This window comes from Scyliorhinus torazame, chromosome 11 (genome assembly GCF_047496885.1).
Source record: "Scyliorhinus torazame isolate Kashiwa2021f chromosome 11, sScyTor2.1, whole genome shotgun sequence".
Taxonomy (NCBI): Eukaryota; Metazoa; Chordata; class Chondrichthyes; order Carcharhiniformes; family Scyliorhinidae; genus Scyliorhinus; species Scyliorhinus torazame.
In genome coordinates this window covers 216017364-216037834 of record NC_092717.1, presented here as the reverse complement: position 1 = coordinate 216037834, position 20471 = coordinate 216017364, and the positions used below count along the sequence as shown (strand labels likewise).

General features: G+C 48.0%; 1 protein-coding gene across 4 annotated transcripts in view; it reads right to left on the bottom strand.

The window, feature by feature from the left end:
- The window catches only part of trpn1 (transient receptor potential cation channel, subfamily N, member 1), a 466288-nt gene that overhangs the window by 57217 nt on the left and 388600 nt on the right, over positions 1-20471 (bottom strand). For all 4 annotated transcript variants that reach the window (XM_072468296.1, XM_072468298.1, XM_072468299.1 and 1 more), the window contains one exon: positions 826-1023. In XM_072468296.1, the coding sequence (XP_072324397.1) occupies positions 826-1023 (198 nt within the window). The remainder of the gene's footprint in view (positions 1-825; positions 1024-20471) is intronic.

Below are 20471 nucleotides of genomic sequence, written 5' to 3'. Positions count from 1 at the left end.
TAACAAGGAAAGATAGGGTAGATATAGATAAACGATTTCCACAGGTTAGAGATTCTAAAACTAGGGGGCGTAGGCTAAAAATTAGGACCAGACCGTTCAGGAGAGATGTTAGGAAGAACTTCTTCACTCAAAGGGTGGTAGAGGTTTGGAACTCTCTCCCACAAACAGCAGTTGAAGCTCGATCAGTTGTTAATTTTAAATCTGAGATAGATTTTTGTGAAGCAAAGATATTAAGGGATGTGGGCCAAAGGCCGATATTTCGAGTTAGACCACAGATCAGCCATGATCTCATTGAATAGCAGGATAGGCTCAAGGGGCTGAATGGCCTACTCTTGTCCCTACATTTCTAGCCATAGGGAACAGTGTGTCAGTGCACTCTCTTTATCACGATCAATGTTCTGACTTTGCTTGGCACAGAATTGCTATTGGAAACCATTGTCTCGCAAAGGTCCATTGAAACACTACACAATGTGCTTGCTGCTCTTCGGTTCAAAACCAAACTCTTCAATTCAATTCTCTTATCACTGAATCACCAAGGGACAAAATGAAAATGAAGGGAACACACTAGGTAGGTCGACTTCTCGTCCTACTGAACACCACAATGTACAATGGATCGTATACTGGGGTTTGCAGTTGCCGGGGAACAGAGCTCAAGGAGCAGATTGGAGGTGCCTAATGTTAAATCTTATCACCATGAAAATTAGGTGATGGCAAATCAGTTGTCCATTTTACACTGGGATGGATTCTGAAGTCAGCAGAAAATAAAACTAAGTCACAAAGGCAAAGAATATCGAAGGGTAGCATTTCTTGCTCCTTATCACCCACCTTGTCTGTGACGTTGATCTCAGCCCCTTGGCCAAGCAGTGCTCGCGCCATCTCAATGTGACCATTGGCTGTAGCCAGGTGCAGGCAGGTGCGCCCTCTGTTGTCTTTGAGATGCAGCTGGGAGGTGGATTTACTCAGGAGGAGCCCAACCACTGCAGTATGTCCATTCTGCGCTGCGAGGTGGAGTGGGGTGGAACCCTGGAATAAGATTCAACTGGTTTATGAGGTCTTCTACTCAGACATTGGCCCAGCATCGTGTCAACACAAGGAAAACAAAATGCTACAAAAAATATGAAATGGCCAACATTCTGCTGAAAGTAGATGTGCTGCAATGCCTTCTCATAGAATTTACAGTGCTGAAGGAGGCCATTCGGCCCATCGAGTCTGCAACGGCCCTTGGAAAGAGAACCCTACTCAAGCCCATGCCTCTACCCTATCCCTGTAACCCAGTAACCCCACCTGACCTTTTTTGGGATACCAAGGGCAATTTAGCATGGTCAATTCCCCTAACCCGCACATCTTTGGACTGTGGGAGGAAACCGGAGCACCCGGAGGAAACCCATGCACACACGGGGAGAACGTGCAGACTCCACACAGACAGTGACCCAAGCCGGGAATTGAACCTGGGACCCTGGAGCTGTGAAGCAACTGTGCTAGCCACTGTGCTACTGTGCTGCCCTACCACTGCGCTACCGTGCTGCCCTTGTTCAATAACATCTGCAGCACTTTATTAAAATACATCATCATGCCACTTAGATGTGAGGGCTCTGCCAAACAGGAATGGCTGATTCTTCTGTGTTTCCTCGTGTCTGAACAGGTAAAGGTTTGCTAAACTATTTTCAATGAAGACTTTGCTCTACTTTAAACAACTCAGAAAACAAGCTGAATTCTGCCAATGCTATTATCAGTGATTGAACATTCTTACTGTAAGAGAGTGCAGAATATGAGCGACGTTGTTATCTTAACAAACCTGCGAAACACTGGAGGTGCTGCCCATAATAGTTAATTACTCATCGCGCCACTTGGTGCTGGATACACACTCTGGACAGGACTCACCTGCGTAGCACTGGGTCCATTGGTTTCAATGTAACAGACATGCTGAACTGTAAATTGCAATTTCCCATGCACGGAGCTTCACAGGAGTGGTTCATATACCAGGAATACCAGACATGCAAGTCAGCCCATCCAGCACAATTTCTCATTGATTAATGAATGGATGAAATTCTTAATAAGTGCTTGCATTGTATTGTAAAATCTGTCATTTGTTAGGAAAACAAAGGTTTTTAAAAAAGATTTATATTTGTATTGGTAAACATAAGAAGGTATAGTTTTAAGCGGGTTTAATTTAATGGGCACAATTTAACGGAAATGAAACAGAATCCTGTGTTGAGTGTGTTTAGCTCGGTATTAAACAGGACTCTGCTTCATTTCTGGGCCTGGGCAAGGAGCCAGGCTGCACTTAGTTCCATTTCCTGTACTAACGAGCTCCACTGGTACGGACTAGGGGCTCGCGATTGCCTGGGCGACCCCCCTCCCCTTCAAGTCCTGGTATGCCTGGCCCATGTTGGTGGAGACCAGTGCTAAACAGCACTCGCTTGGGGTCTCCGAGGCACGGGAATAGGTCCTTGCCTTGGGTAACTCTTGTGAGAGCCTGACAGCACACTTGAAAATGCAAATCTGGGTCCCGCCCATTGTGGGTGGGATTCAGATCGCGATGCTTCGCGAGATCCCGTTAGAACTCACGAGGCGTAATGAGTCGGGTATGTAGTGATATGTATAATGTAGGGAGTGTAAAGGGTTAACAAGATGATGTTCATGTATCTCAACACTAGATGGCATCACAGAGTAGTCATAGAAATATCCTGTGACTCCTGGGAGGTGTTAGTGGCAGGTTGAGGTAGGTTGTTCATTGTATTACAGAGATATTAGACAGAATAGTTAGATATTATAGATTTCTATGGCATAGGTTTAATACTGTTATTTTCTTAGTTATTACTTAGTAAGGTGTGCGAATCATATTAAAGTAGTATAAAGAAACAAGCTTTGTTTGAAATACATAGCTTGATGTTCTTTGTCAGCACTATGACTTTTAGCCATCTTGAGGGACTCAATAGAGAACATCACAGGGTAAACCTTGCGAGAGGCCTCTCCCGAGATTTACTGCCCGCACCCTGAGGCAAGTGTGGTGTGGCTGTTAGGTCGCGTCCAATGTTTCTGTGCCTGGAAGATTTATGCTGGATAACGGTGCTTGTATGTGTTGGTTTCAATTTCAACTGGGTCTCTATTGTGCTTAGACAGTGTTATGGCATGAAGAGTAAACAGGTTGGCAGAAGGAGCAATGTTTTCTTAGCAATTGAGGACCTTTTAAGATAGAAGGGTTTTTTTGAGTTTAGTTTTAACTCAGCATATTGCAGTTGGAGGCAGGTCACTGGTGAGTGAAAATCGCTCAACTCTGCCAGAAGAAAGACTGGAGAGAACAAGGGGGTTGCAAAGAGGCAGGCTTCCAAAGATAGAGCCCAGATAACCAGGGAACTGGGACATAAAGAATGTCTGAAGAAGGCCGAAGTTAAGAGAACAGAGACCAAGGTATTGTCCAGGAAAATTCAAGGGAAAAGTAAACAAAGTGTTCTGACCTAAAGAGACAGTTGCAGTAACCAGAGTTAAAGTGGAAAAGCAGGCTTCAGGGGTAATGATGTCAAGAGGAGGCGATCTTCCCCGCTCGGCTCCGGACTGGCGCACTGCTGGATCCGGTTGAGGGAGCACACATGCGCGGGAGGGCTGGCATTCTTGTAAACTGCTTGTGGACGTTGGGCACTTCGTCCTGCAATTGGGGTGCCGTGACCAATCACTCCGTGACCTTCCGACACCCGCCTGCGACACGCCCCCCCAAGGGGCCGCGGCCCTGAGTTTGAAAATGACTGGCTTAAGATGTACTTTGCAATGGGTGTTAATATTAAAATTGTGTATTTGGTAAGCTAAGTGGGGGGGGGGGAGGGGAGAGGAGAGTATCATGATCCAATTATTTCACGTTTAATAATTCTTTTTCTTGTTAATTAGCAGCCCTGTGACTTTGTTCCTCCAGGTTTTATAAAAAAAGTAGAAGTTACTGTCTTTTGAGCCAGGGTTATATTCTTGGACCTTCCCATCCAGTTATAACACCAACAGGGATCGGAATATCTTTAACATGGAAAGAGAAATTCCTGGAAGTGACTGTGCTCTGAGTGCCAATCCATAGCCAATGAAGAGCTGTGGTGTTTATGGGTTGTACCTTGCCTGTATGTTTTGAGCCACCATCGACCTTTTAAAAATTTGGCGCATTTTCAAGTGTTGATTGCTATTTTAAATCATATTAAAAAATGTATCAGACTGTTTCATTCCTAATTGGATTCTGAGAATTGTTTATAGGAGTTCAGTGATTTGTTTTTGTACATGGCTGCGTGTACATGTGACTCTGACAGTGCGTATGAATGAACGTGTAGTCATAACATGAAAGGTCCCTGTGACGTCACGCAAAACTACGGGAAGGCTGTGCAGAGATAGAAACGTTTACTTTCCACCAAAAGCTACATAGAATTTCTGAGGAGGCATTTAATTATTTCCACTTCTAACCCCCAAACAGCCAACATTATCAAGGTTGATATTTCTGATTTACTTTATCACATCTAATATTCCCCGCTCCTCCCCCTTAACTACAATTTCTGTATTGTCGTCCTCTTTTGGGAAGACAGGCGCAAGGGCTGGATTTATCAGGGTGTCATAGTTCACTTCACTGCCATTCTGGATTACAAAGTGTTGGGTGGCACTATTGCTGTGCTAAATGAGATAGATTTCAAACAGATCTCAACTGAAGGCTGGGTATCCATTAGGCTCTGTGGATAATCAGCAGCAGCAGAATTGTATACAACCACAATCTGTAACCTCATGGCCCAGCATATCCCCCACTCTACCATTACCACCAAGCCGGGGATAAACCCTGGTTTAATGAAGAGTGCAGGAGAGCTTGCCAGGAGCAGCACAGAGAATGCCTACAATTGAGGCGTCAACCTGGTGAAGCTACAACACAGGACTACCTGTGTGCCAAACAGCAAAAGGAGCGTTCAATAGACAGAACTAAGCAATCTCACAACCAATGGATTATATCTAAGCTCTGTGGTCCTGCCACATCCTGTCTTGAATGGTAGTGGACAATTAAAAAACTAACTGAAGGAGAAGGCCCCACAAATATCCCCATCCTCAATGATAGGGAAACTCAAGCATCAGTGAAGAGAAGCCTGGAGTCAAGTGGTTCTGAATCGTCAGATTAGGGACAGTCAAACATGGAAGAAAAACACTTACATGTAAATAATTAAAACACAAAACAAAAGTTAAAATCTAGCATTTAAATAATATTAAATAAAATTACAATAGCAGGTACAGAGAACGATCATGGTGAAAGCTGCAAGTATGGGTATAGTATTAGGAACAATTTACTTCAAATATTTTAGAAGACATATTTGGACTTGTTTCACTATCATTACGCATTGACTTTGAGGGAAAATTCCTTGCTCAGAGAACCAAAAATTCTAAGGTTTTAGACAATTTAGGAAGTAAGACATATTGGATGCAAGTTCTCCTGTTAGGGAAAGAAAAACTTGAAAAGGAAGACTTGCATTTATATAGCGCCTTTCACAACCTCAACCTCACCCAACGCACTTCACAGCCAATGAAGTACTTTTAAACGGTGGTCACCCGTGTCATGTAGAAAACAATGGGCGTGATACGATAGCCATGCTGTGCCAGTGGTCGTTGAAAGCCGGAGACACCGCTCCTGGGATTTACCCGGCTCGCAACACCTCGCGAGATTTAATGCGATCTCGCGAGACGTTGAGAGGTGAATCCAACCCAGAATGGGCGGATCATTTTTTGGCATATCTGCATATTAGAGCATGGCAGTAAGCCAATGTGCAGATTCCTGAGGTACCTCAGAAACCTCGATGATCGCTGTTCTGCACTGATCCCCACAAAAGGGGACCGACAGAACAGCACTTGTGGGGGTCTCCAAAGGGATTGGAGGCCCCCAGCTACATGCCCTTTGGGCAGGGTGGCATCGTGGTACTGCTGGTGCCACCTGGACACCCTGGCTGTGCCAACCTGGCAATGCCAAGATGCCCAGGAGACACTGCCAGCTGGCATGGGTATTGCCAGGGTACCAGGTTGGCACTGCCAAGGTGCATTTTCTGTGTAAGTGTGATCGGACCAGGGTTGCCCGGGTGGGTGTTGGGCAGCAGGGTGGGGGGGGGGGGGGGAGGTCGGCAATTTTTTGGGGGGTCTCGAAGATAGGGACGCCATTTAAAAATGGCATCCCAATCTCTCGCTACAATGGGATTTCCAGCGAGCGGAGCTCCCCATTGTAAAAAATGGGACTATGTGCGGCCTTGGCCGCGTATTCACCGTTCAGGCCCCTCATTCAACGTGAGTCGCGTTGAATAGTGATGTGTTTCAAGGCACTGCGTGTGCCGGGAAGCACGTGGCTAAATGCGCTCCCTAGGGGACTTTGTTCCCTTTTGGGAAGATCATGCCAATGTGATTTTACTAGAAAAAGCTATGGATAGGTAGAAAATATATATGTGCAGTGTTTATTTTTAGGCAGGCAAAGTCGCCATAGTTCCAGATAACCATAGGCTGCTTTGCAGGGTCGGTTTAGCTCAGTGGGCTAGACAGCTGGTTTGTGATGCAGAACAAGTCCAGCAGCAAGTGTTCAATTCCTCTACCAGCTGAGGTTATTCATGAGAGCCCCACCTTGTGCCTTGCCTGAGGTGTGGTGATCCTCAGGTTAAATCACCACCATTCAGTTCTCCCCACAAAGGGGAAAGTGGCCTCTGGTCACCTGGGGACTATGGTGACTTTACCTTATGTTTAAGCTATCTCTAGGGGGGATGGCACTCCCATGAATGAACGTTTTGATTTAATATTTCACATGAGTGTTTGACGATAGACAAAAAGCATATTAAAAAATAAACATGGAAGCTAAATAAGTACACGGTGAGGTGGGGGTGGGGGGCATAATGATACACCGAAAGGATGAGAAGGAGTGAGGGCTTATATGGAGTATCAACTTGTTGGGCTAAATGGGCTGTCGCTGTGCTGTAAAATTTTGTTTTGTAATTTGAAGTAAACTCCTATTTTGTAGACTCAGTCCAGCTCTTTCACCGAATACTCTCAATGACAATCGTCTATTTGCGGAAACTTTCAACCTGACAGCCAGAGAACTCCCAGTAGCTTTGCTGCTTTATCAATTGAAGTGAAGTCACATCAAAGTGCTTAAATACATTGTAAAAAATTATAAGTGGGGTGATGAGTCATCGTATCAAGTTTTTGCTTCACTTGCCATGTTCCCACAATCATTGGCTGACGTCATATGTTTTGAACGTTTGTTAAGTGGCTGTCACATCCTGTGCAGAACAATCTCCCAGCCTTTCAGAAGAATGGAGGGGTTACTCTCAGATATTGAACTCCTTATCTACTTTGACCAGCCAAGTATAAACTTTCAGGCAACGTCAATCACTGATTGCAGCCCCTGCTTAGTCAACTGAAATGAATAGATAAGTCGATTTTAAAAGGTTGCTGTAATTGCTGATGATTGTCACTGCAATGGTTGATGGAGCTTAGTGGAGATGCTTGTAGAATTTGAAGCTTAACCTTCAAGCTGAGGCCTCAATATTGCTTTTGGAGCCCAGGTTCCACTCCCGGGAAGCTGGTTGAGGATGGCCTAGGATTGGGTAGGGCAATCCGGCCCCAGTGGCTTCCGTCACCAAGGCCAGGAATTGCTTGAAGGGGTTGTGCGGGTTCAGATGTGCTCCATCTTTTCAAATTGCATGACTGCCCCGCCTCCAGGTTCTGACACAGGTCTCGTGTTAATCCGCGGAGCGAAGGCTGTGGGAAGCTGGCGATCTTATCCAAACACCATCCTGTTTGGCAAGCCAGTCTAACCAAGGCAATGATGATGGTAGAGCTCAGAGTTTGTATGGCCACAGTATGAGCATCACAGGGAGCTGCCATTCGTGGCACAGACCTCTGCAGGGTCTGTGTGGCTGCAGTTTCTATTCAGATGTCCACACTCTCCATGGACAGTGTTGCTGTCATGCTTTGAAAGCCATGATAAGTTGGTAGTGGATACCTCTACGTGTTCTGGAAACATCCTGGAAGGCAGTTCAGTCATCTGATACATTTGTTGGTGCTCAGAACTTCATTTTACATTCTGAGCATCTAAAGGGCAGCATGGTGGCACAGCTGCCTCACAGCACCAGAAATGGGTTCAATTCTGGCCTTGGGTGAATGTGTGGAGCTTGCACATTCTCCCCATGTTTGCAAGCATTTCCTCTGGTTTCTTCCCACAGTCCAAAGATGTGCAGGTTAGGTGGATTGGCCATGCTTAATTGCCCCTTGGTATCCAATGATGTGCAGGCTAGGTGGGATTATGAGGATAGGGTGGGAGAGTGACCAAGGTAGCGTGCACCTTTGGAGGATCAGTGCAGAATCGATGGGCTGAATGGCCTATGATTCTAAAGTTTGTATCCACTGTCCTCTTCAGCAGAGCGAGGACATGAGCTGGCCTTCCAGTGAGCTGATTTCATGCTGATTTGTACTTGCAAAATCACCCACTGTGGATTCTTCAAACGCATTGTGCTCGGAGGAGGGGCGCTCATTCTATTAATGCTTGGAAGTGTAAGAATGGGTGCCAATTCTCCCTTGTAGTCTATGTGACTGCAATAACTGAGGTATCTAATGGACTTAAAAACACAGAACTGTGATAAGGGTTAACAAGTAACGGTAAGAGTAACCACCAGCAGGTTGCCCTGTGCCTGTGCAACGGTGTGAGTGAGAATGCTAAGGAAGGTGCTCAAACACCCCACTGTCCCTGACCTTCAGCACAGACATCTTGGACAGTGCAAGTCTTCTCTCTCAGTGCCCTCTTCCAATATTGATATGGTGGCAGGACCTCCTACTGTCCTCATCTGCCCCTTCCTTCTGTTTCCTGCAAGAGGAGTGGAATTGGGTTATCATTTCCAACAACACTTAAGCTTGACACTATCCAGGAGAAAGCAGCCCACTTGATTGCTACCTCTTCCACAAACATTCAATCCCGCCACCGCTGACGAACAGCGATGACACAAAAAGATGGCGGCGGTTAATCCCGTCCTGTCTCGGGGAAAAGCCTGAGCAGATTTCGCTGGTTCAAATAACATATCCAAGATTCGTATTTGGAGTTTGGAGCCTGCACGGGGTGTTTATGGAGCCTCCCTACCCACCAACCGGCTCCATTTCTCCCTCACGATTCACCCAAACGACCGCCTCAACCTGAGCTACTCTCGGTCCTGCACATGCTCCAGCTCACCATGCCCGGGGAGTGATTGACGGCAACTCCGGACCAATAGGAGGAAGGGGAGGGCTGAGCGGAAGCAGCTGGTCCTCCAACCAATCGGATTGAATGAGGGTCGGGACTGAGCCCAGATCTCTCTCACTGGCTGAAACTCTGCATCATTTTGAAAGCTGATTTCTCTCAAACTCCAGGAGAAAACTGGACCTTCCTGTTTGTGGCATTAAACTGATGAGGGGAAATGAAGGTATCTGGAAAGCAGCAGATTCTTTGTGTTGTTCCAGGAAAGTGGGGCCTGTGGAATGTCAGGTTTTACACAGCACATGCTCAGCCTCTGGTTTCACGCTGCGTAAAGAATCTTCAAACAAGGCAAGGGAATAAACAATTAATGGTAGGACCCTAGGAACTACAGAGGATCAGAGCGACCTTGGTAGGCCATATCCATAGGTCCCTGAAGACAGGAGGACAGTTAGATAGGATGGCTAAAATGAAAAATGGGATACTTGCCTTTATTAACCGAGGCATAGAATACAAGGGGAGGGAGGTTATGATGGAATGGGTGGCATGGTAGCACAGTGGTTTGCACTGTTGCTTCACAACGCCAGGGTCCCAGGTTCGATTCCTGGCTTGGGTCACTGTCTGTGCGGAGTTTGCACGTTCTCCCTGTGTTTGTGTGGGTTTTCTCCGGGTGCTCCGGTGTTCCTCCCACAAGTCCCGAAATACGTGCTTGTTCAGTGATCTGGACATTTTAAATTATCCTTCAGTAATAATAATAATAATAATCGCTTATTGTCACAAGTAGGCTTCAATTAAGTTACTGTGAAAAGCCCCTAGGCGCCACATTCCGGCGCCTGTTCTGGGAGGCCAGAAGGCTGCTGGCATTGTTCTGCATTACAAGCCAGCTGTTTAGCCCACTGTGTTAAACCAGTCCCCTAGTGTACTCAGTGTACTAGAACAGACGCCGGAATGTGGCGACTAGGGGCTTATCACAGTAACTTCCTGCAGTGTTAATGTAAGCCTACTTGTGAAAATATAGATTATTATTAACAATATTAATCAGCGATGCCCACATCCCTTAAATGAATTTTTAAAAATATTTGATCGCGTTTTTCTTCTTGTGATTCATTGAACAAGAACGAAGAACAAAGAAATGTACAGCAACGGAACAGGCCCTTCGGCCTTCCAAGCCTGCATTGGCCATGCTGCCTGTCTAACCAAAAACCTTCTCCACTTCCAAGTTCCGTATTCCTCTAATCCCATCCTATTCATGTATTTGACAAGACGTCCCTTAAACTTCATAATCGTACCTGCTTCCACCACCTCCTCCGGCAGCAAGTTCCAGGCACCCACTATCCTGTGTGTAAAAAATCTCCCTTGCACATCTCCTCTAAACTTTGCCCATCGCACCTTAAAACTATTCCCCCTAGTAGTTGACTCTTCCACCCTGGGAAAAAAGCTTCTGACTATCCACTCTGTCCATGTCCTTCATAATTTTGTAGACAGCAATCAGGTTGCCCCTCAACCTCCATCATTCCAGTGTGAACAAACCACATTTATCCAACCTCTCCTCATTGCTAATTGCTTCCATACCAGGCAACATCCTGGTAAACCTCTTCTGTACCCTTTCCAAAGCCTCCACCTCCTTTTGGTGTTGTGGCATCCAGAATTGAACACTATATTCCAAGCGTGGCTGAAGGTTCTATACAACTGCAACATGACTTGCCAATTTTTATACCCCAATACTCCGGCCGGTGAAGGCAAGCATGCCGTATGCCTTCTTAACTACCTTCTCCATCTGCGTTGCCACTTTCAGTGACCTGTGGACTTGTACGCCCAGATCTCTCTGCCTGTGAATACTCTTAAGGGTTCTGCCATTTACTGTATATTTCCCACCTGTATTAGACCTTCCAAAATGCATTACCTCGCATTTGTCCGGATTAAACTCCATCTGCCATCTCTCTGCCCAAGCCTCCAACCGATTATATCCTGCTGTATCCTCCGACAGTCCTCATCACTACCTGCAATTCCACAAACCTTTGTGTCGTCCACAAACTTACTAATCAGACCAGTTACATTTTCCTCCAAATCATTTATATATACTATGCAACAGTATATTTGTATGTACTATCCACTTGGTTATGAAATGATTTGGAATGACTTCATGATATGACAAAGGGCTATATAAATACAAATTTATTTTGTTTCAATTCTACAACGCATTGCCGCAAGTAATTATTTTTACACATCTAGTTCCATTGAAAAATGCTCCTTTGTCAACTGACATGTTCCCATTCGGGCTAAAAATTTCCGCTGTGCCGAAAAAGAAAACTTAAACAGATTATCAGAGTCTTTATTAATAATCATGAAAACACAAAAATATTGCATATTTTCACTGAGATGTCCATCTCTGGAACATTGCCCAACTTTGCCCATGTCTCAGCTTATGTGTTGCTGAAACCCTCATTTGTGCCTTTTTTCCTCTCGAGTCAACTTTTCCAATGCACTCAAGTGAGATTACAGGTCCAACATGTTGCCTATAGGGAGAAATATAATAATAATAACAATATCTTATTGTCACAAGTAGGCTTCAATGAAGTTATTGTGAAACGCCCCTAGTCGCCACATTCCGGCGGCTGTTCGGGGAGGCTGGTACGGGAATTGAACCTGCGCTGCTGGCCTTGTTCTGCATTGCAAGTCAGCTGTTTAGCCCATTATACTAAACCAGCCCCTAGGAGCAATTGGTTTAGGGATCCCTGGATGTTGAGAACAATCCAGGATTGGATAAGGAGAAAGAGAAAGAGGGGCTGTTTAGCACAGGGCTAAATCGCTGGCTTTGAAAACAGACCAAGGCAGGCCAGCAGCACGGTTCGATTCCTGTAACAGCCTCCCCGAACAGGCGCCGGAATGTGGCGACTAGGGGTTTTTCACAGTAACTTCATTTGAAGCCTACTTGTGACAATAAGCAATTTTCATTTCATTTCAGAAAGGCTTTTGGCAAGTCCAAAGGGAGAAATTCAACTGTGGCCCTGGAGGAATAAGAACATAGAACATACAGTGCAGAAGGAGGCCATTCGGCCCATCGAGTCTGCATTGAGCCACTTAAGCCCTCCCTTCCACCCTATCCCCGTAACCCATTAACCCCTTCTAACCTTTTTTGGGTCACTAAGGGCAATTTATCATGGCCAATCCACCAAACCTGCACATCTTTGGACTGTGGTGGGAAGCCGGAGCATCAGGAGGAAACCTACGCAGACAAGGGGAGAACGAACAGACTTCACACAGGCAGTGACCCAGTGTGGAATCAAACCTGGGACCCTGGCGCTGTGAAGCCACAGTGCTATCCACTTGTGCTACCGTGCTGGAAGTGCAAGGAAGGAACTTAAGAAAACAGTTAAAAGAACAAAAAAGAGGCATGAAAAAGGACTTGCGAATAAGATTAAGGAGAACCCAAAGATATTCTATAAATATATTATATAAATATATTAAGGGGAATAGGTTAACCAGGGAAACGGGCAGCATGGTGGTTCAGTGGTTAGCACTGCTACCTCACACCACCGAGGACCCGGGTTTGATCCCAGCCCCGGGTCAATGTGGAATTTGTACATTCTCCCCGTGTTTTCGTGGGTCTCACCCCCACAACCCAAAGATGTGCAGCGTAGGTGGATTGGCCATGCTAAATTTCCCCTTAATTAGAAAAAAAGAACTGGGTACTTTAAATTTAAAATAAAATAGGTGTCATGATATTCATATAAACATATCATGGTGCAATCACACACGCACACTGATGGACAGATCAACGGACCAATCATCACACACGCAACATCACAGCCAATCACCAGTGAAAGCACACGCATTATAAAACAGGGAACACCACAGTTCCCGCTCATTCCAGCAGGAGATAGCTCAGAGCACAGAGCTCACTGCGTGCCACTCAGACATACACCATGTGCTGAGTGCCTCTCTAAGATAGTGTTAGGGCTGGGTCCACAGGTTAACGGGTAAAGTACGAACCACAACCATGAGTTAACAGATGTTGTTATCAAGAGTAATAAAACAGAGTTGTACCATCTACAACCGTGTTGGTTCGTTTGTATAGCGGAACACCCAACACGACATAGTACCAGGATTGGAACCCAGCAACTGTAAGACCTACCTGCACATCTTCAGAGATCCGCCATCCTGCGCCATGGACACCATCAGCCCGCCGCAGCCGCTCCAAATCGCTGGAAACCTCGGCGTCAACTGGAAGCTGTTTAAACAGCGCTTCCAACTCTTCCTGGAAGCCACAGACAGGGAGAATGCATCGGACACCAGGAAGATCGCTCTCCTCCTCTCCACGGCAGGGCAACACACCATCCACATCTACAACTCCCTGGTGTTCGCGGAAGGTGAGGACAAGACGAAGTACAAGACGGTCCTTCTAAAACTTGAGCAATACTTCAGCGTCGAGGTGAATGAGAGTTTCGAGAGGTACCTCTTCCATCAGCGCCTGCAGGGTAAGGATGAGCCTTTTCAATCTTTTCTGACACACCTCCGTATCCTCGCGCAGTCCTGCGGCTATGAGGCCACCTGCGATTCCATGATTCGGGACCAGATAGTTTTTGGTGTCACCTCGGGCACCCTACGCCAGCAGCTCCTCAAAATCAAGAGCCTCACCCTAGCCACCACCATCGAAACCTGCGTCCTCCATGAAAACGCGACCAGCCGGTACTCCCAATTCCAGGCGGCCGAATCGGCACGGCAGGGGTCCTACGAGGCCGAGCGGGTCCAGTCGATCGAGTTCCTCCCGGCCCGCGACCCGGACGAGGGTGGCCATTTCGCGCGCTTTCCGTGGCCTCCTGCGCTTGTACGCGCCAAAAGAGACGCCGAAACAGAGGGACGTGATGCGCAGGCGTGCTCTATGCAGGACCGAACTGTGCATGCGCGGTGGCGCAATGAACGCCATGATGTCACGACGTGCGGCAACTGTGGATCCGCACATTTAAAGCGGCAATGTCCAGCAAAAAATCGACAATGCCTCTGCTGTGGCAAGATGGGCCACTACGCTGCCTGCTGTCGAGCAGCTCAACCTGCCAACGCTCCCCAATTCCGACAGCCTCGCAGGGCCGTGCAGGCCATTCAGCCTCCATCACCAAGTCATACCCTGACGACGTACAGACCGGTGATACCGACGACCGGGAAGCCTTCCACGTTGCGGTAATTGACAGAAATCGGATGTCCCCAAGTAGGACCCACCAGCCGATGCCAGTGCACAGTGTTAATCTGGGTGATGAATGGTGTGCCACCCTAACGGTCAACCGATCACCAATCACATTCCGTTTAGACACTGGTGCCTCCGCTAATCTCATAGCATGGTCAGCCTTCCACACCTTGAAGGTCAGACCACCGATTCGGCCATCCCGCTGTCAGTTGGTCGATTACAACGGTAATGTTATCCCGGCCATGGGGTCCTGCCAGCTTGAGGTTGCACACAATTCATACACAGCCACACTGTCCTTTGAGATAGTTGGATCCTCGAAGGACTCCCTGCTAGGCGCACAGGCGTGCAAGATCCTCCACCTCGTTCAGCGCGTACACACTCTGTCTCCAGAAGGCATGTCTGATTTCCCGGATGCAGACTTTAGGGCACAGCTCCACTCACTCCTCGCCCACAACCAGCAGGCTTTCGAGGGCATGGGCACACTGCCCTACACTTACAGAATACGGCTCAAACAGGAAGCCACCCCGGTCATTCACGCACCTCGTACAGTCCCAGCACCACTCAAGGACCGCCTCAAGCAGCAGCTGCAGGATCTCCAGGACCAAGGAGTGCTCTCCCGTGTCACGGTGCCCACGCCATGGGTCAGCTCCATGGTGTGCGTAAAAAAGCCCTCCGGCGAACTCCGGATCTGCATCGACCCGAAAGACCTGAACAATAACATCATGAGGGAACACTACCCCATACCCAAACGAGAAGAGAACATGAGCGAGATGGCCCGGCCTAAAATCTTTACCAAGCTTGATGCCTCAAAGGGTTTTTGGCAGATTCAGCTGGATCAGTCCAGCAGGAAGCTGTGCACCTTCAACACTCCCTTTGGCAGATACTGCTACAATAGAATGCCGTTTGGCATCATCTCGGCATCCGAGGTGTTTCATCGCATCATGGAACAGATGATGGAGGGTATCGAAGGGGTGCGCGTCTATGTTGACGACGTCATCATCTGTTCCACCACACCACAGGAGCACATCAGTCATCTCCAGCGCGTCTTTGCTCGGATACGAGAACACGGCCTGCGCCTCAACCGAGCCAAGTGTTCTTTTGGCCAAACTGAGCTAAAGTTTCTGGGGGACCACATATCCCGGTCAGGGGTGCATCCGGATGCAGACAAAGTGACAGCTATTACAGCCATGCCGCAGCCGGCAGACAAGAAGGCAGTGCTACGCTTTCTCGGGATGGTCAACTTCCTGGGGAAGTTTATTCCCAACCTAGCTTCCACACAACGGCTCTTCGCCACCTGGTGAAGAAGACTACGGAGTTCCAGTGGCTGCCCGCACACCAGAAGGAATGGGAGTAGCTCAAGATCAAAGGGGCAGCATGGTAGCACAATGGGTAGCACAATTGCTTCACAGCTCCAGGGCCCCAGGTTCGATTCCAGCTTGGGTCACTGTCTGTGCGGAGTCTGCACATCCTCCCTGTGTGTGCGTGGGTTTCCTCCGGGTGCTCCGGTTTCCTCCCACAGTCCAAAGATGTGCAGGTTAGGTGGATTGGCCATGATAAATTGCCCTTAGTGTCCAAAATTGCCCTTAGTGTTGGGTGGGGTTATTGGGTTATGGGGATAGGGTGGTGGTGTTGGCCTTGGGTAGGGTGCTCTTTCCAAGAGCTGGTGCAGACTCGATGGGCCGAATGGCCTCCTTCTGCACTGTAAATTCTATGAATAAGCTCACCACAGCCCCAGTATTGGCGTTCTTCGACACTGCTCGAGATACAAAGATCTTGACTGATGCCAGCCAGTCCGGCATTGGGGCGGTACTCCTGCAACGGGACGACACTGCATCATGGGCCCCGGCCGCCTGTGCCTCGAGGGCCATGACCCCCACAGAACAGCGCTATGCGCAGATTGAGAAGGACTGCCTGGGTTTGTTAACCGGCATAGATAAATTCCATGACTATGTGTATGGTCTCCCTCAGTTCACCGTGGAGACCGACCATCGCCCCCCTGGTCGGCATCATACAAAAGGACCTTAATGAGATGACACCTCGCCTCCAGCGCATTCTGCTCAAGCTCCGGAGGTACGACTTCCCGGGAGGTCTACACCCCGGGAAAGGACCTCATCATCGTGGATGCCCTGTGTAGAGCAGTGAGCACACCGCCTGACTCGGAGGGATTCGCCTGTCAGGTCGAAGCGCAGGTGGCCTTCGCATCGGCAAATCTGTCAGCTGATGATTCAAGTCTGGCCCGTATTCGTCGTGAGACTGCGGCTGAAGCCCTTCTACAACGTGTGATGCGCCATATGACGGAAGGGTGGCTCAAAGGACAGTGCCAACAATTCTACAATGTCCGGGACGATTTGGCCGTCATTGACGGTGTCCTCCTAAAGTTGGACCGGACTGTGATCCCACACAGCATGCACAGGCTGGTCCTCGAACAATTACACGAAGGCCATCTCGGGGTTGAAAAGTGCAGGCGGAGGGCCCGAGAAGCTGTATACTGGCCGGGCATCAGCGATGACATCGCCAATATGGTGCTCAACTGCCCCACCTGCCAAAGGTTTCAGCCGGCGCAACCCCCTGAGACGTTTCAGCCCCATGAGTTGGTAACGTCCCCCTGGGCGAAGGTGGGTGTGGACCTTTTTCATGCGCTTGGCAGGGACTACGTCATCATAATCGATTATTTTTCAAATTATCCGGAGGTCATCCGCCTGCACGACTTGACATCATCAGCTGTAATCAGAGCTCGCCATGGCATTCCGGTTACTGTCATGTCGGACAACGGGCCCTGTTTTGCGAGCCAAGAATGGTCTTCTTTTGCCGCTTCGTATGGCTTCACACACGTGACGTCCAGCCCTCTGCATCCCCAGTCAAATGGCAAGGCGGAAAAGGGCGTCCATATCGTCAAGCGGCTCCTCTGCAAGGCTGCTGATGCCGGATCGGATTTCTGTTTAGCCCTGCTGGCCTATCGCTCGGCCCCACTGTCCACGGGCCTCTCACCAGCCCAGCTGTTGATGGGTCGCGCCCTCAGGACCACTGTACCGTCCATTCATGTTCCTAAACCCGACCATGCTCCAGTACTGCAAAGGATGCGACAGCAGCGTGCTCAGCAGAAGGTGGCACATGACACTCGGGCAACTGATCTTCCTGCCCTGGCGCCTGGAGACAACATCCGCATACACCTTCCAGAGGGTGGCTGGTCGGCAACTGCTGAAGTTCTCCGCCGCGTGGCTCCCCGCTCGTTCCTGGATCGCATGCCTGATGGCTCCATTCGCCGGCATAATCGGCGGGCCCTTCGGCTGCTTCCGCGCTCACTACGTGATCATGCTCCGGTGCCACGCCCTCCTGTTGTCCCTGATGTCGACTTCGTGGAGCTTCCTGCCACTATTCCTATTCCTCTATCGCCAGTGGTCAGGCCCATTCCTCAGCCGGTGGATCCTGACCCACCCTTGAGGCGGTCAACCCGAATTCGTCGCCCACCTACTAGGCTGGACTTATGAGCCTGTTTGCACATTGGACTCACTGAATTGTTATGCAACAATGTTAATGTGTTTCTCTTTTTGTCGTTTCAGGAGTTCTCTTTCAATATTTGATGATTGCACTTGTTTTGTTTGTGGTACAACCTTGTTGCTCTGTTGCACCTGACACCTTCCTATGTATATAGTTTAGCCTCATGTACATGTTGTAGATATTGCACACACATATTCAGCTACACTCAGTACACACCAATATTTATTACCATACAGGCACATATTCTTGTAAAAAGGGGGGGATGGTATGATATTCATATAAGCATATCATGGTGCAATCACACACACACACAGATGGACAGATTAATGGACCAATTAACACACACGCAACATTACAGCCAATTACCAGTGAGAACACATGCACTATAAAACAGGGAACACCACAATTCCCGCTCATTCCAGCAGGAGATAGCTCAGAGCACAGAGCTCACAGCGTGCCACTCGGACATACACCATGTGCTGAGTGCTTCTCTAAGATAGTGTTAGGGCTGGGTCCACAGGTTAATGGGTAAAGTACGAACCACAGCCATGAGTTAATAGATGTTGTTATCAAGAGTAATAAAACAGAGTTGTACCATCTACAACCGTGTTGGTTCGTTCATATAGCGGAACACCCAACACGACAATAAGTAAACCAGGGAAAGAGTACGGCCCATTAGAGAGCAAAGGGGCAATCTGTATGTGAAGCCTCAGGGCATTGCTAAGGTGTGAAATGAATACTTCTCATTGGTCTTCATCCAGATTATGGAGGATGTAGGTACAGAATTCAGGAAATGGCACTGTGAGGGCCTTGAGCACTTTGTCATCGGATGTAAAGGGGTTTTAGAGGCTTTGACGGGTTTAAAAATAGACAAATCCCCAGGCCCGGTTGAATTGCATCCCAGGCTGCTGTGGGAGGCGAGGCAGGAATTGCAGGGGCTCTGATGCAAGTTTTTAATCAAAGAATCCCTACAATGCACAAGGAGGCCTTTCGGCCCATTTGGTCCCCACCGACCCTTTGAATGTGCACCCCACCCATTTCCACCCTGCCCTATCCCCACAACCCTATTGTCCAATCTGCACATCCCTGGACACCAAGGGCAATTTTGCATGGCCAATCCACCTAACCTGCACATCTTTGGGCTATGGGAGGAAACCGGAGCACCCGGCCATGGGGAAAGTGTCAGAGGACTAGAGGCCAGCTAAATGTTTTCCACTTTACAAGGAGGATGGTAGAGATAAGTCAGGAAATTATAGACCGCTGAGTCTCACGACACTGTGGGGAAACTATTGGAGAAAATTCTGAAGGAGAGAATTAATTTCCACTTGGAAAGGCTGGGTTGATTAGGCATAGTCAGCACGGCTTTGTCAGAGGGAGGTCATGCCAAACAAATTTGATGGAATTGTGTTGATAAAGTAACCGAGTGTGTGGATGGAGGAAGTGCAGTTGACGTGTTTTATGTGGATTTTAAGACGGTCCCACATAAGAGATTGACTTAGAAGGTTGAAGTATATGGAATTCAAGGAAACTTGGCGAGATGGATCTGAAACTGGCTTAATAACAGTATGCAGCGGCGTACCACAGGGATCAGTGCTGGGTCTCTTATTGTTTGTTATAAATATAAATGATACAAATGAGAACATGGGGGGATGATAAATAAGTTTGCAGGCGACACCAAAAAATGGTAGGGTGGGTAACAGTGAAGAAGAGGGTTGTAGGTTACAGGAAGATCTCGATGGATTGGTCAGATGAGTGGAGCAGTGGCAGATGGTGTATAACCTTGATAAGTGTGAGGTGATGCATTTTCGAAGAAGAAACAGGACAAGAGAGTATGTAATGAATCGCAGAAACTCAGAGGAACAGATGGATCTTGGGGTACTTGTTCACAGATCCCTGAAGGTGTAGAGCAGGTGAATAGGGTAGTTGAGGCATGTGGGACACTTGCCTTTATCAGTCGTGGCATAGAATATAAGAGTAAAGAAGTTATGTTGGAGCTGTACAGAATGTTGGCTAGCCAACAGCTGGAGTACTGTGTGCAGTTCTGGTCACCTCACTATAGGAAGGAGGTGATTGCACTGGAGGGGGTACAGAGGAGATCGGCTAAGATGTTGCCTGGGATGGAGCATCTGAGCTACAAGGGTAGACTGGATAGGCTTGGATTGTTTGAGGTATATAAGATTATGAGGGGTTTGGACAGGTTAAATTGGATGCAGCTGTTCTCCTTGGTTGAGGGTTCAATCACAAGGGGGCATAGTTTTAGGGTGAGGGGCAGGAGATTCCGAGGGGATTTAGGAACAACATTTTTCACTCAGAGGGTGGTGAGAATTTGGAGTGCACTGCCTGGAAGGTAGTAGAGGCTGGAAGCCTCACAACCTTTAAAAAGCTCTTGGATGAGCACTTGAAACACCATCACATTCAAGGATATGGACGAAGTGCTGGTAAATGGGATTAGCGCGAGATTAGGGGTGGTTATTGTCTGCGCAGAAATGAAGGGCCGAAGGGCCTTTTGTGCGCTGTATGACTCTCTGTGACTCCTGGCTGATCTCCAATATTCGACCATCCATAAACTTGGAGTCACCAAAACTATGCTAC